At 34.1% G+C, this 12,281-nt stretch overlaps 1 protein-coding gene across 1 annotated transcript; it reads left to right on the top strand.

Annotated features, from left to right (window-relative positions):
- The first annotated feature begins 5,410 nt into the window (after window positions 1-5,410).
- On the top strand, window positions 5,411-11,427 carry LOC122051178 (alanine--tRNA ligase-like). The gene is made up of 10 exons (XM_042612158.1): window positions 5,411-7,139; window positions 7,216-7,287; window positions 7,376-7,451; window positions 7,535-7,677; window positions 7,796-7,904; window positions 7,972-8,159; window positions 10,014-10,103; window positions 10,188-10,370; window positions 10,773-10,949; window positions 11,039-11,427. Exons 2-10 carry the CDS (start codon window positions 7,267-7,269, stop codon window positions 11,105-11,107), a joined length of 1,056 nt encoding a protein of 351 aa, XP_042468092.1. The 5' UTR covers window positions 5,411-7,139; window positions 7,216-7,266; the 3' UTR covers window positions 11,108-11,427.
- Window positions 11,428-12,281: the final 854 nt, after the last annotated feature.

Below are 12,281 nucleotides of genomic sequence, written 5' to 3'. Positions count from 1 at the left end.
TTCCAAAAGGCCAAGTGAGCTATTGCTATGTGCTACTTTTGTGCCAACTTTCTCTTTAAACTCTCAAATCATTGAGAAATTGAAGCAAGTGTATTGTATACTCAATAACAAAAGGATGTGCCATTCTTTCCAAGCTGAAATCTGAAGTGCTCTTAAGTTGTATGCTAAATGAATTAATTTCTTGAGTTTTATCATGTCAAGAGCAAGTTACAATTGCTTTGGATTTAGAGGCTTGATACTATGTTGATACATTCAAGACTATGTGGCAAGAAGGTTTTGAAAATGCTGAAATCAGATTAAGCCGATCAACAGAATGTTGCATTGCATAAACAAGGAAGTTGTGATGTATCAAATGGTGTAACAAAATGCAATAGCAAATTTAAATCAGTGAGAAATTCAAGGTGAGACTTGTATTGTGTAGTAACAAATGGTAATCTTGCATTGATAGCTTTTATCGAGATTCATGTTAGTTACTGCAGAGAAGGAATCGCAATGACATTTTTAAGCATTTAAAGGCTGAATTTTGGGTGAATGAGAGGAATAAAAGAAGGCAGTGAAGACTCTCTAGTTGTTAAGTGATACTCATTCAATGATTGTAGTGTAAGCTTTAGAAAGAAACAAATGGAAACAAAAGAAGTTGATTGCTGGAATGACAGAAATTAGAGTGCAGAATTGAATCTGAACTTGAATCCATAAAGCAAGAAGATTGGAATAAAGAAAGGATTTAATCCTTCCAGAAAGGATAAAAAATTAGTTTGAAGAAAATGAAGAAGATTTGGAATAAATTTGCCAATGTGCATAAATAGACTCTTGAATCTGATTCCCAATGTGTGGTGAAGGTTGATACCGGATGATAAGAAGAATTGAAGGAGGCAGACATGAAGGCTACTGTTGATGTTTAGAAATTCATTGCTAAGCTGGAATTTTCATAACAAAGTTGGAATTACCTCAGTGCTTGATTTTGAAGTTTGAATCATAGATTCTGATGAAAGAAAACAGTGTGAAGGAAAGTATCCGATAACAATAATTTCAATCAGATTGTCAAGTTGGAGAGGAACTGAAGAAATGCAGAAAAGAAAAGCAAGGAATTGTGAAAAATTTGTCACAAGTGTATGGAGTTTGATTTGAAGTTGAGGAACTTGATTTCAGAGTTGTTTGGAGCTGAGTTTGATTAAGCAATAGCAACAGCACTGGAAACAAAAGGAACCAGCAAAATGGAGATTCTATTAGGAGCTAATGATATTGATTCCAAAAGGCCAAGTGTGCTATTGCTATGTGCCACTTTTGTGTCAACTTTCTCTTTAAACTCTCAAATCATTGAGAAATTGAAGCAAGTGTATTGTATACTCAATAACAAAAGGATGTGTCATTCTTTCCAAGCTGAAATCTGAAGTGCTCTTAAGTTGTATGCTAAATGAATTAATTTCTTGAGTTTTATCATGTCAAGAGCAAGTTACAATTGCTTTGGATTTAGAGGCTTGATACTATGTTGATACATTCAATACTATGTGGCAAGAAGATTTTGAAAATGCTGAAATCAGATTATGCTGATGAACAGAATGTTGAATTGCAGAAACAAGGAAGTTGTGATTATCAAATGGTGTATCAAAATGCAATGGCAAATTTAAATCAGTGAAAAATTCAAGGGGAGACTTGTATTGTGTAGTAACAAATGGTAATCTTGCATTGATAGCTTTTATCGAGATTCATGTTAGTTACTGCAGAGAAGGAATCACAATGACATTTTTAAGCATTTAAAGGCTGAATTTTGGGTGAATGAGAGCAATAAAAGAAGGCAGTGAAGGCTCTCTAGTTGTGAAGTGATACTTATTCAGTGATTGTAGTGTAAGCTTTAGAAGGAGACAAATGGAAACAAAAGAAGTTGATTGCTGGAATGACAGAAATTAGAGTGCAGAATTGAATCTGAACTTGAATCCATAAAGCAAGAAGATTGGAATAAAGAAAGGATTTAATCCATTCCAGAAAGAAAAAAAATTAGTTTGAAGAAAATGAAGAAGATTTGGAATAAATGTGCTAATGTGCATAAATAGACTCTTGAATCTGATTCCCAATGTGAGGTGAAGGTTGATACCGGATGATATGAAGAATTGAAGGAGGTAGACATGTAGGCTACTGTTGATGTTTAGATATTCATTGCTAAGCTGGAATTTTCATAACAAAGTTGGAATTACCTCAGTGCTTTATTTTGAAGTTTGAATCATAGATTCTGATAAAAAGAAAACAGTGTGAAGAAAAGTATCTGATAACAATAATTTGAATCAGATTGTCAAGTTGGCGAGAAACTGAAGAAATGCAGAAAAGAAAAGCAAGGAATTGTGAAAATTTTTTTACAAGTGTATGGAGTTTGATTTGAAGTTGAGGAACTTGATTTCAGAGTTGTTTGTAGCTGAGTTTGATTAAGCAATAGCAACAGCAACAGCACTGTAAATAAAAGGAACCAGCAAAATGGAGATTCTATTAGGAGCTAATGATATTGATTCCAAAAGGCCAAGTGAGCTATTGCTATGTGCCACTTTTGTGCCAACTTTCTCTTTAAACTCTCAAATCATTGAGAAATTGAAGCAAGTGTATTGTATACTCAATAACAAAAGGATGTGCCATTCTTTCCAAGCTGAAATCTGAAGTGCTCTTAAGTTGTATGCTAAATGAATTAATTTCTTGAGTTTTATCATGTCAAGAGCAAGTTACAATTGCTTTGGATTTAGAGGCTTGATACTATGTTGATACATTCAAGACTATGTGGCAAGAAGGTTTTGAAAATGCTGAAATCAGATTATGCCGATCAACAGAATGTTGAATTGCATAAACAAGGAAGTTGTGATGTATCAAATGGTGTATCAAAATGCAATAGCAAATTTAAATCAGTGAGAAATTCAAGGGGAGACTTGTATTGTGTAGTAACAAATGGTAATCTTGCATTGATAGCTTTTATCGAGATTCATGTTAGTTACTGCAGAGAAGGAATCACAATGTTATTTTTATGCATTTCAAGGCTGAATTTTGGGTGAATGAGAGGAATAAAAGAAGACAGTGAAGGCTCTCTAGTTGTGATGTGATACTCATTCAATGATTGTAGTGTAAGCTTTAGAAGGAAACAAATGGAAACAAAAGAAGTTGATTGCTGGAATGACAGAAATTAGAGTGCAGAATTGAATCTGAACTTGAATCCATAAAGCAAGAAGATTGGAATAAAAGAAGGAGTTAATCCATTCATGAAAGAAAAAAAATTAGTTTGAAGAAAATGAAGAAAATTTGGAATAAATGTGCCAATGTGCTTAAATAGACTCTTGAATCTGATTCCCAATGTGAGGTGAAGGTTGATACCGGATGATAAGAAGAATTGAAGGAGGCAGAAATGAAGGCTACTGTTGATGTTTAGAAATTCATTGCTAAGTTGGAATTTTCATAACAAAGTTGGAATTAGTTCAGTTCTTGATTTTGAAGTTTGAATCATAGATTCTGATGAAAGAAATCAGTGTGAAGAAAAGTATCTGATAACAATAATTTGAATCAGATTGTCAAGTTGGGGAGGAACTGAAGAATTGCAGAAAAGAAAAGCAAGGAATTGTGAAAAATTTGTTAAAGTGTATGGAGTTTGATTTGTAGTTGAGGAACTTGATTTCAGAGTTGTTTGGAGCTGAGTTTGATTAAGCAATAGCAATAGCACTGTAAACAAAAGGAACCAGCAAAATGGAGATTCTATTAGGAGCTAATAATATTGATTCCAAAAGGCCAAGTGAGCTATTGCTATGTGCCACTTTTGTGCCAACTTTCTCTTTAAACTCTCAAATCATTGAGAAATTGAAGCAAGTGTATTGTATACTCAATAACAAAAGGATGTGCCATTCTTTCCAAGCTGAAATCTGAAGTGCTCTTAAGTTGTATGCTAAATGAATTAATTTCTTGAGTTTTATCATGTCAAGAGCAAGTTACAATTGCTTTGGATTTAGAGGCTTGATACTATGTTGATACATTCAAGACTATGTGGCAATATGGTTTTGAAAATTCTGAAATCAGATTATACTGATGAACAGAATGTTGAATTGCTGAAACAAGGAAGTTGTGATGTATCAAATGGTGTATCAAAATGCAATAGCAAATTTAAATCAGTGAGAAATTCAAGGGGAGACTTGTATTGTGTAGTAACAAATGGTAATCTTGCATTGATCGCTTTTATTCAGATTCATGTTAGTTACTGCAGAGAAGGAATCACAATGACATTTTTATGCATTTAAAGGCTGAATTTTGGGTGAATGAGAGGAATAAAAGAAGGCAGTGAAGGCTCTCTAGTTGTGAAGTGATACTCATTCAATGATTGTAGTGTAATCTTTAGAAGGAAACAAATGGAAACAAAAGAAGTTGATTGCTGGAATGACAGAAATTAGAATGCAGAATTGAATCTGAACTTGAATCCATAAAGCAAGAAGATTGGAATAAAGAAAGGATTTAATCCATTCCAGAAAGAAAAAAAATTAGTTTGAAGAAAATGAAGAAGATTTGGAATAAATGTGCCAATGTGCTTAAATAGACTCTTGAATCTGATTCCCAATGTGAGGTGAAGGTTGATACTGGATGATAAGAAGTATTGAAGGAGACAGAAATGAAGGCTACTGTTGATGTTTAGAAATTCATTGCTAAGCTGGAATTTTCATAACAAAGTTGGAATTACTTCAATGCTTGATTTTGATGTTTGAATCATAGATTCTGATGAAAGAAAACAGTGTGAAGAAATGTATCCGATAACAATAATTTCAATCAGATTGTCAAGTTGGAGAGGCACTGAAGAAATGCAGAAAAGAAAAGCAAGGAATTGTGAAAAATTTGTTACAAGTGTATGGAGTTTGATTTGAAGTTGAGGAACTTGATTTCAGAGTTGTTTGGAGCTGAGTTTGATTAAGCAATAGCAACAGCACTGTAAACAAAAGGAACCAGCAAAATGGAGATTCTATTAGGAGCTAATGATATTGATTCCAAAAGGCCAAGTGAGCTATTGCTATGTGCCACTTTTGTGCCAACTTTCTCTTTACCCCCTGTTTGGATGGAGTGAGGGAAAGTTCATTAACGGAAGGGGAAGGGAGGGGAAGTAAAATATTTATCTTCTCCTTGTTTGGGAGGGATGGAAGGTTCATTAACGTAACATGTGTTACTTTGTTTGTGAGGAAAGGAAGGGGAATGAAGGTTAAATAGATAAAGTTACAAAAATACCCTTATTTTTTAAATTAGAAAAATCTCATAATATTAATATTTATTTTATAAATATAAATTAGATATTTTTAATAAAAAATTAATTTTTTATATTATCATTTAAATTAGTTTTTTTAATAAAAAATTAGTTTTTTATACTATTCATACTAAAACAATGAATTATCGATAATCAAGTAATTAAATGAGAAATACTGAAAATAATGATTTTAAAAATCTTAAATAAAAAAATTTGAAAGATAACGCAACGAGAATTTCTATTCTTTAAAAACTTATTAAATTTTGATGGAAAAATTAAAAAATAGTAGATATCCTCTTAAATTTTGACGACAAAAATAATTTCTCCCTTCAATTCAGTTAGAAGACGTGTCGGATCCCCTCCTCTAATAATCTGGTAGCAAGTGAGCTGTGAAAAAGACGAGGAAATTGAACTCCAGCGATATAGTAAATTAGAAATTGAAATATTTCTTAAACTATTAAGAACAGGGATAAAATTGGAATAAAAAATATTTTGTTTTCCCTTCCCCTTCCTTACACCCCAATTCGGGGTGTAAGAAAATCTCTCTTTCCATGGGTAACGAAGGTTAAAGCTTACCCTTCCTTACCTTTCCTTCCCTTTCCTCACTTCTTCCCAAACAAGGTTCAAAATTTCCCTTCCCCTTATTTCCCCTTCCTTCCCCTTCCCTCACCTCCTCCCAAACAGACCATTAAACTCTCAAATCATTGAGAAATTGAAGCAAGTGTATTGTATACTCAATAACAAAAGGATGTGCCATTCTTTCCAAGCTGAAATCTGAAGTGCTCTTAAGTTGTATGCTAAATGAATTAATTTCTTGAGTTTTATCATGTCAAGAGCAAGTTACAATTGCTTTGGATTTAGAGGCTTGATACTATGTTGATACATTCAAGACTATGTGGCAAGAAGGTTTTGAAAATGCTGAAATCAGATTATGCTGATGAACAGAATGTTGAATTGCAAAATTAAGGAAGTTGTGATGTATCAAATGGTGTATCAAAATGCAATAGCAAATTTAAATCGGTGAGAAATTCAAAGGGAGACTTGTATTGTGTAGTAACAAATGGTAATCTTGCATTGATAGTTTTAATCGAGATTCATGTTAGTTACTGCAGAGAAGGAATCACAATGATATTTTTAAGCATTTAAATGCTGAATTTTGGGTGAATGAGAGGAATAAAAGAAGGCAGTGAAGGCTCTCTAGTTGTGAAGTGATACTTATTCAATGATTGTAGTGTAAGCTTTAGAAGGAAACAAATGGAAACATAAGAAGTTGATTGCTGGAATGACAGAAATTAGAGTGCAGAATTGAATCTGAACTTGAATCCATAAAGCAAGAAGATTGAATTCAGAATTGATTCTTGCATTTCTTAAAAGTCAGATTTTGTCTAGCTAGTCCACTTATGCAATATTGAAACAAAAATCAGAAATGGTGAAACTCCTAATCCAGGGTTAATCAAATCAAGCTGTAATTGAGGTATCAATTTAGACTATTGCGTGCCAAAGTCTATGGCAAATTTTGAACGAAGACAACCGTAAGATGAGCTCATGTCAATTCATCCTCACCTTTAAATTTTTGTCATCCTTGTGTTTTTGTTTATTATTGTGGTGTTTCAATTTACTTTAGAGTTTGCTTGGTGGGTCTGTTTCCTAATTGTACTGATCAAATATGGCATTTGACATTTGTTCCCATCCTCAGATCCTCAGATCTACTTTGACATTTGTTCAAGAAACATAGTCTTTCACTTCTTTGCTGTAGATATATGATACTGGGTCAATTGAAGGGTCATTTGGATCATTTATAGTAAACAATGTTCAAGTTTATGGAGGCTTTGTTCTTCATATTGGATCTGTTAATGGAGGGAAGGGATTGTATGTTGGTGATAAAGTAACATGCAAGGTTAAGTATACCCATTATTTGGATGTCCTTATGTTGGTTTCCTAGACCAATATAAAAGTATTTGTTGTCCTAGCAGGTTGACTATGATAGACGGTCTCTGATTGCTCCTAACCACACATGTACTCACATGCTTAACTTTGCTCTCAGGGTATGGCTTAATCCTGATTTTCATGTTTCTGGCTTTGTGGTATTAGCCTTGCTATTTGTTATCTATGCTTATTTTTGACTGAAAGTAGGAAGTGCTTGGGGACCATGTTGATCAAAAAGGTTCAATTGTTCTTCCTGAGAAGTTGAGATTTGATTTCTCTCATGGTACTAGTCACTTCAAATTTATGTAATTCTTTTTGCCAAATTTGACCATTCAGGGACTTTATTTGTTACCAAAAATTTAACAGGAAAACCTGTGCATCCTGAAGATTTGAGAAAAATTGAGTCAATTGTAAACCAACAGATCACTGATGAATTAGATGTGTATGCAAATGAAGTAACCTTGCCAGCTGCGAAGCGCATAAATGGATTAAGAGCAGTTTTTGGTGAAGTAAGAGCTATCTTGTTCTGAATAATCTAGCTTTAATTTTTAACTTGCCTTAGGTTTTTGTAAAAAATTTGGGGTGTTCTGTGAACCTAAATACAATGTATATTGTGCTCATTCTTAGATCTATCCTGATCCTGTGAGGGTTGTTTCAATTGGACGTAAGGTGGAAGATCTTCTACAATATCCCGACAATAAAGAATGGTTATCCATATCAACAGAATTATGTGGAGGTGTGATATTCTTTTTGACATTTATGGTCATTTCCTGTGTTATGTAGACACTAGTTTTCTCTGCCAGGAACTCATATATCAAACACACGAGAAGCTAAGGCATTTGCCCTTTTATCGGAGGAGAGAATTGCTAAGGGAGTAAGAAGAATAACAGCTGTCACAACTGAATGTGCATTCAAGGCATTAGAGTTGGCTTCCTCTATCTCTGCAGAAATTAGTGAAGCGTGCAAATCAGAAGGAAGCTTACTGGAGAAGGTATGGATGCCACTTTGATCTGTGAGTTTCTGTATGCAGATCCTGTTACAGCAATCTGTCACTTGCTGTGGGCAAATAATACTTGTTAAGCTCATGTCTTCAATTCTGGATAAGTGGAGTCACATATTCACTATTGAATTGTTGAGAAGTTTTATCTTCAAGGTCAAGGTTAATACCTGCACCCCTAACTCAGGAAAATAATTGACCTTATTTTGGATCTTGGGCATGGATAACCATAGCAGGATTGCAATACCCTACAATCTATTGAAAATTGTTCACCAAGATATCATCTCAAAGTTGTCTTTTAAATTATAATCCATAAACTGCAGTTAATTGCTCCATATGCTAGGTTATTGTATATAAATTTTCCATTATATTAAGTTGTTTAAGTGGCATATTATTCAATTAAGGGTGTTTGATATTTAAATTTTAGTTGATTTCCAATAGTTGGCACTCATGGTTGCTTCTTGTTTATACATGTTTTAATAATAAAATTTTGATGAAGAAATGAACTGAAAATAGCTGGCTCATGACTGCTTGTTTATTTAAGTATTTACAAAATTAAACAGCATGTGCTTTCTGTCATGTATTATAGTTGACAAAAAATAATAATTAGAATAAGGTAATATAACAAAATATCATTAAAGTTTTTGGCCTGAAAGGGCCTCTTTAATGCAAGCTCTATTGAAGAATTACCACTACAACAACTATTACTGCTTGTACCCTAACACTAGCATTGCTTGCCTACTATACTTTTGATGTTCAATTCAGCTTCTTTCAAATCCACATTAGATTGGTCAGAGCAAGTGGAGAATTCTGAGATGTTTTGTTCCCATCATGATGTTTGCATTTAACAATGAAGTAAGTGGAAGTCAGCAGTGGAGAAATATCTTGTTATATTTCTACTCTACTTCTCTACCTTTCTCGCTCCCTTTTCCTCTTTTTATTGTGTGATTCTTCCCTTAATCATTTCAGACAGTGGGTAAGCAAATCCATGTTTGATATCGAGCTTACCCAACCATCAAATTTTAATCTAATCCTAGTTAATTTCTACCATCCCAGTTTAACTATAATCTGGATCCTGATTTTGTCAGAAGATTATCCTATTAACAGAATTATATATGCTGACAGCCAAAAATCTGTTGTGCTTCTTGCTTCGAAACTTTTCACACATAATGTGAACTACAAATTTGTATTGATGCTGGTACTCGTGCAGTGCTATTTCTATTAAACTATTGCCTGTTCTTCAGGATAAGGCGAATTTTATCCTAGTACATTCGGTAGCATATTTTCTTGTGAGGGCATAAACTCACATCATTCTTTCTGCCTTTTCTGGCATAAGTACTTGCAATAAATTTACTGCTTAATGTTGAGAACTTGTGATATTGCACTTCATTCTCTGTTATATGTATTTCTTAATTCTCAATTAGATTGTCAAATAGCTTTCCTATGTTTTTTTTCTTTCTATTCTTCGTCAAAAATCATGCTTCCTCAAGCTGTGTATCTAGATGATGGACGGTTCATTATCTCATTCTCGTATATGTTAATACTTAGCTAACATGATGTAGATTGGCAATTAACTTCACAGTGTTATTGTCTCCTATTTTGTAACATAAATCATGTCTCCTCAAGCTGTATTTAATTACTTCGCATAAGGAATATAATCCATAATAGATAGCTAACGGAAGGGATACTGATGCTCGTCCCAGTTCCCTAATTATGATTGGTCTTCCAGAATGATGCTCACCAACATCCTAAACTCCAATTTTTACTTAGTTTCTTGCGTTGCCTATATTTTTATACTTAAATATCTTTGTAAGGTATATCAAACTTTGTTTTTCTGTCTTTTTGCAGAAAGTTGCTGCTCTGAAAAGTAAAATAGATGCAGCTGCCATTCCAGCAGCCTTAAAAGCGGATCTCAGAACCAAGATTTCCCAATTGGAGGTACGTATGGTGTTTTGCGGATCCTTAAACTTCTTCCAGAGTGGTCCATAAGGAAACTTATTTTTTTGTAACACATCTGACCAGGATGGTATTAGAAAGTTGAAAAAGAAGATTGCTGAAGAAAATGTTCAGAAAGCAGTTAAAGCAGCAATTGATGTTGCAAAAATCGCTGCTTCTGAAGGAAAAACTTTTTGCATCACTCAAGTGGATGTAGGACTGGATACTGCTGCAGTGCGTGAAGCAGTCTTGAAGGTTTTGGAACAACAGGTGAATCTCTTTGAACGCCTAACTATATGAACTAAGGACTTGCAGAAGCATTTTTTAAATAAGCTCCAGTAGGAGGAAATTTAAATTTCTTGTGTAGAATCTACCCTCTGATATATTGGTACATTGCCAATGACTGCGTTGCAAGCATGAGATGGTCTCAACCTCTTGGTACTGCTTTATGTTTAACTGAATAGAAAAATTGCTTCTGTAGTATGCTGCACTATTAAGGGACTTATTTCCTTGTCTCTCTTGCATTTTGTGACACTTCCATATACACTCGCAGAAACAATTTACCATTATTATAGCTTAGTTCTATTTTAACTTCATAATTCCTCACTTATACATTTCACTTTTCTATGTATCATTGATATTTTTTTGTACATACTGGTGGGTTTTCTGTAGGGGTTACCAATTATGGTATTCAGCACTGATGAGACATTGAACAAAGCTGTGGTGTACGCTGGAGTACCAAACACTGGTCCAAAGAATGGGCAAGTAGTTTTGGAGTGGCTTAATGAAGTTATGAAGCCTCTTAAAGGAAAGGGTGGTGGTGGGAAAAACGGCATTGCCCAGGGCCAAGTGAGTTGTTCAATGCTTATTAACACTAGCAGATATCAAAATGGATTTGTTTTCTAGTTAAAAATTCTTACCATGGCATGTTTTTGCAGGGGAGTGACGCATCTTGCCTCAGTGAGGCAATGGACATTGCTGCAAAGTTTGCTTCGCTGAAGCTGTAGAGTGTCTGGATTAGAAACAATGGAAGCTGATTAATTTGTAAGATATTTGCCTAGTGACCAGTGGTTTCAAATCAGTACCAGTTCTAGCTTTTGCAGCTGAACATTCTTAACGGCAAAGCATGATATTTTATAAGTATTTATTGGCGTCTTTTTCTCGTTCCAAAACATTCTCGTACTGTATGGGATAGTTTTTTCTTTCATTTAGCATTATAATTTTTTGCTCATTCTGGTTTTTATTTGTTGACGAGTCAAGTAAAATTTACATTGTGCTATAGTGGTGGGTTTTCTCTATAATGACAAAGTCACAAGTCGTCTATTAACCTGCCTACCTTCTTTTTAATTGTTTCTATTTATTATTTGTTTCTTGTAGAAAAATGCCCCCAAATATTCTTCAAATTGTAATACGTTTGTGCCGAATGTTTCATACGTTGATTTCAACGTGAACTCGGCGAGTTATTGCCCTTTTTGAAGAAATTTGCATGCTAATGATTCTGAAACGATTCATCCACGGATTCTTGGGACAAATTTGTATGGTCAACTTACTAGCGTTAATTCTGAAATCAATTTATGATTTGTGATAGTATTTTCACTTAAGGTCTTGTGTAAGGTCGTTTCGCTTAAATTTACATGCACACTTTGGGATATCGAATTACTCATTTGAAATAAGAATTGCAAAAAATAAAAATAAAAATAAAAAGTCATGTTTGGGTAAAATTTTTCAAGCATGCTTGTAACACATGCACTTGGCATCACCTCCATGGCAACAGCCACACCTTGTTTGATGATGCTGATGATGAAGTAGAAACGTTGTGAGGTTGGTGATACAAGGCATGATGGAGCTGCAAGGAGACGCGAGGAGTTAAAAAGAAGGGGGCAAATTAATTTAGCTTTTCGAATACGTTCAATTCCAGCTTCCTCTTTCCTTTAACAAAAGGAAATGAGGAATGATTATCCATTTTTTTAGCGGCCAGAAGTTTCATCGAGGAATTTAATTCCACTTTTGTTATCCCACGGTGGATAAACAAAGCCTAAAACAAACAGGCCTTTAATTCCATTCTAAACCCGCACAGAATCCTAATTGTAGTAAGCATTCCAAATTTAGATCAATGTGAAAAATGGAAAAAAAAATTGCTTGAGCCATTTATAGTTCACAAACTAGAATGGCCAAGCCCCC

The sequence above is a fragment of the Zingiber officinale genome, chromosome 3A, assembly GCF_018446385.1.
Source record: "Zingiber officinale cultivar Zhangliang chromosome 3A, Zo_v1.1, whole genome shotgun sequence".
In the NCBI taxonomy this organism is placed as follows: Eukaryota; Viridiplantae; Streptophyta; class Magnoliopsida; order Zingiberales; family Zingiberaceae; genus Zingiber; species Zingiber officinale.
Note: the sequence above shows the minus strand (reverse complement) of the source record. Positions and strands in the feature narration are given on the sequence as shown.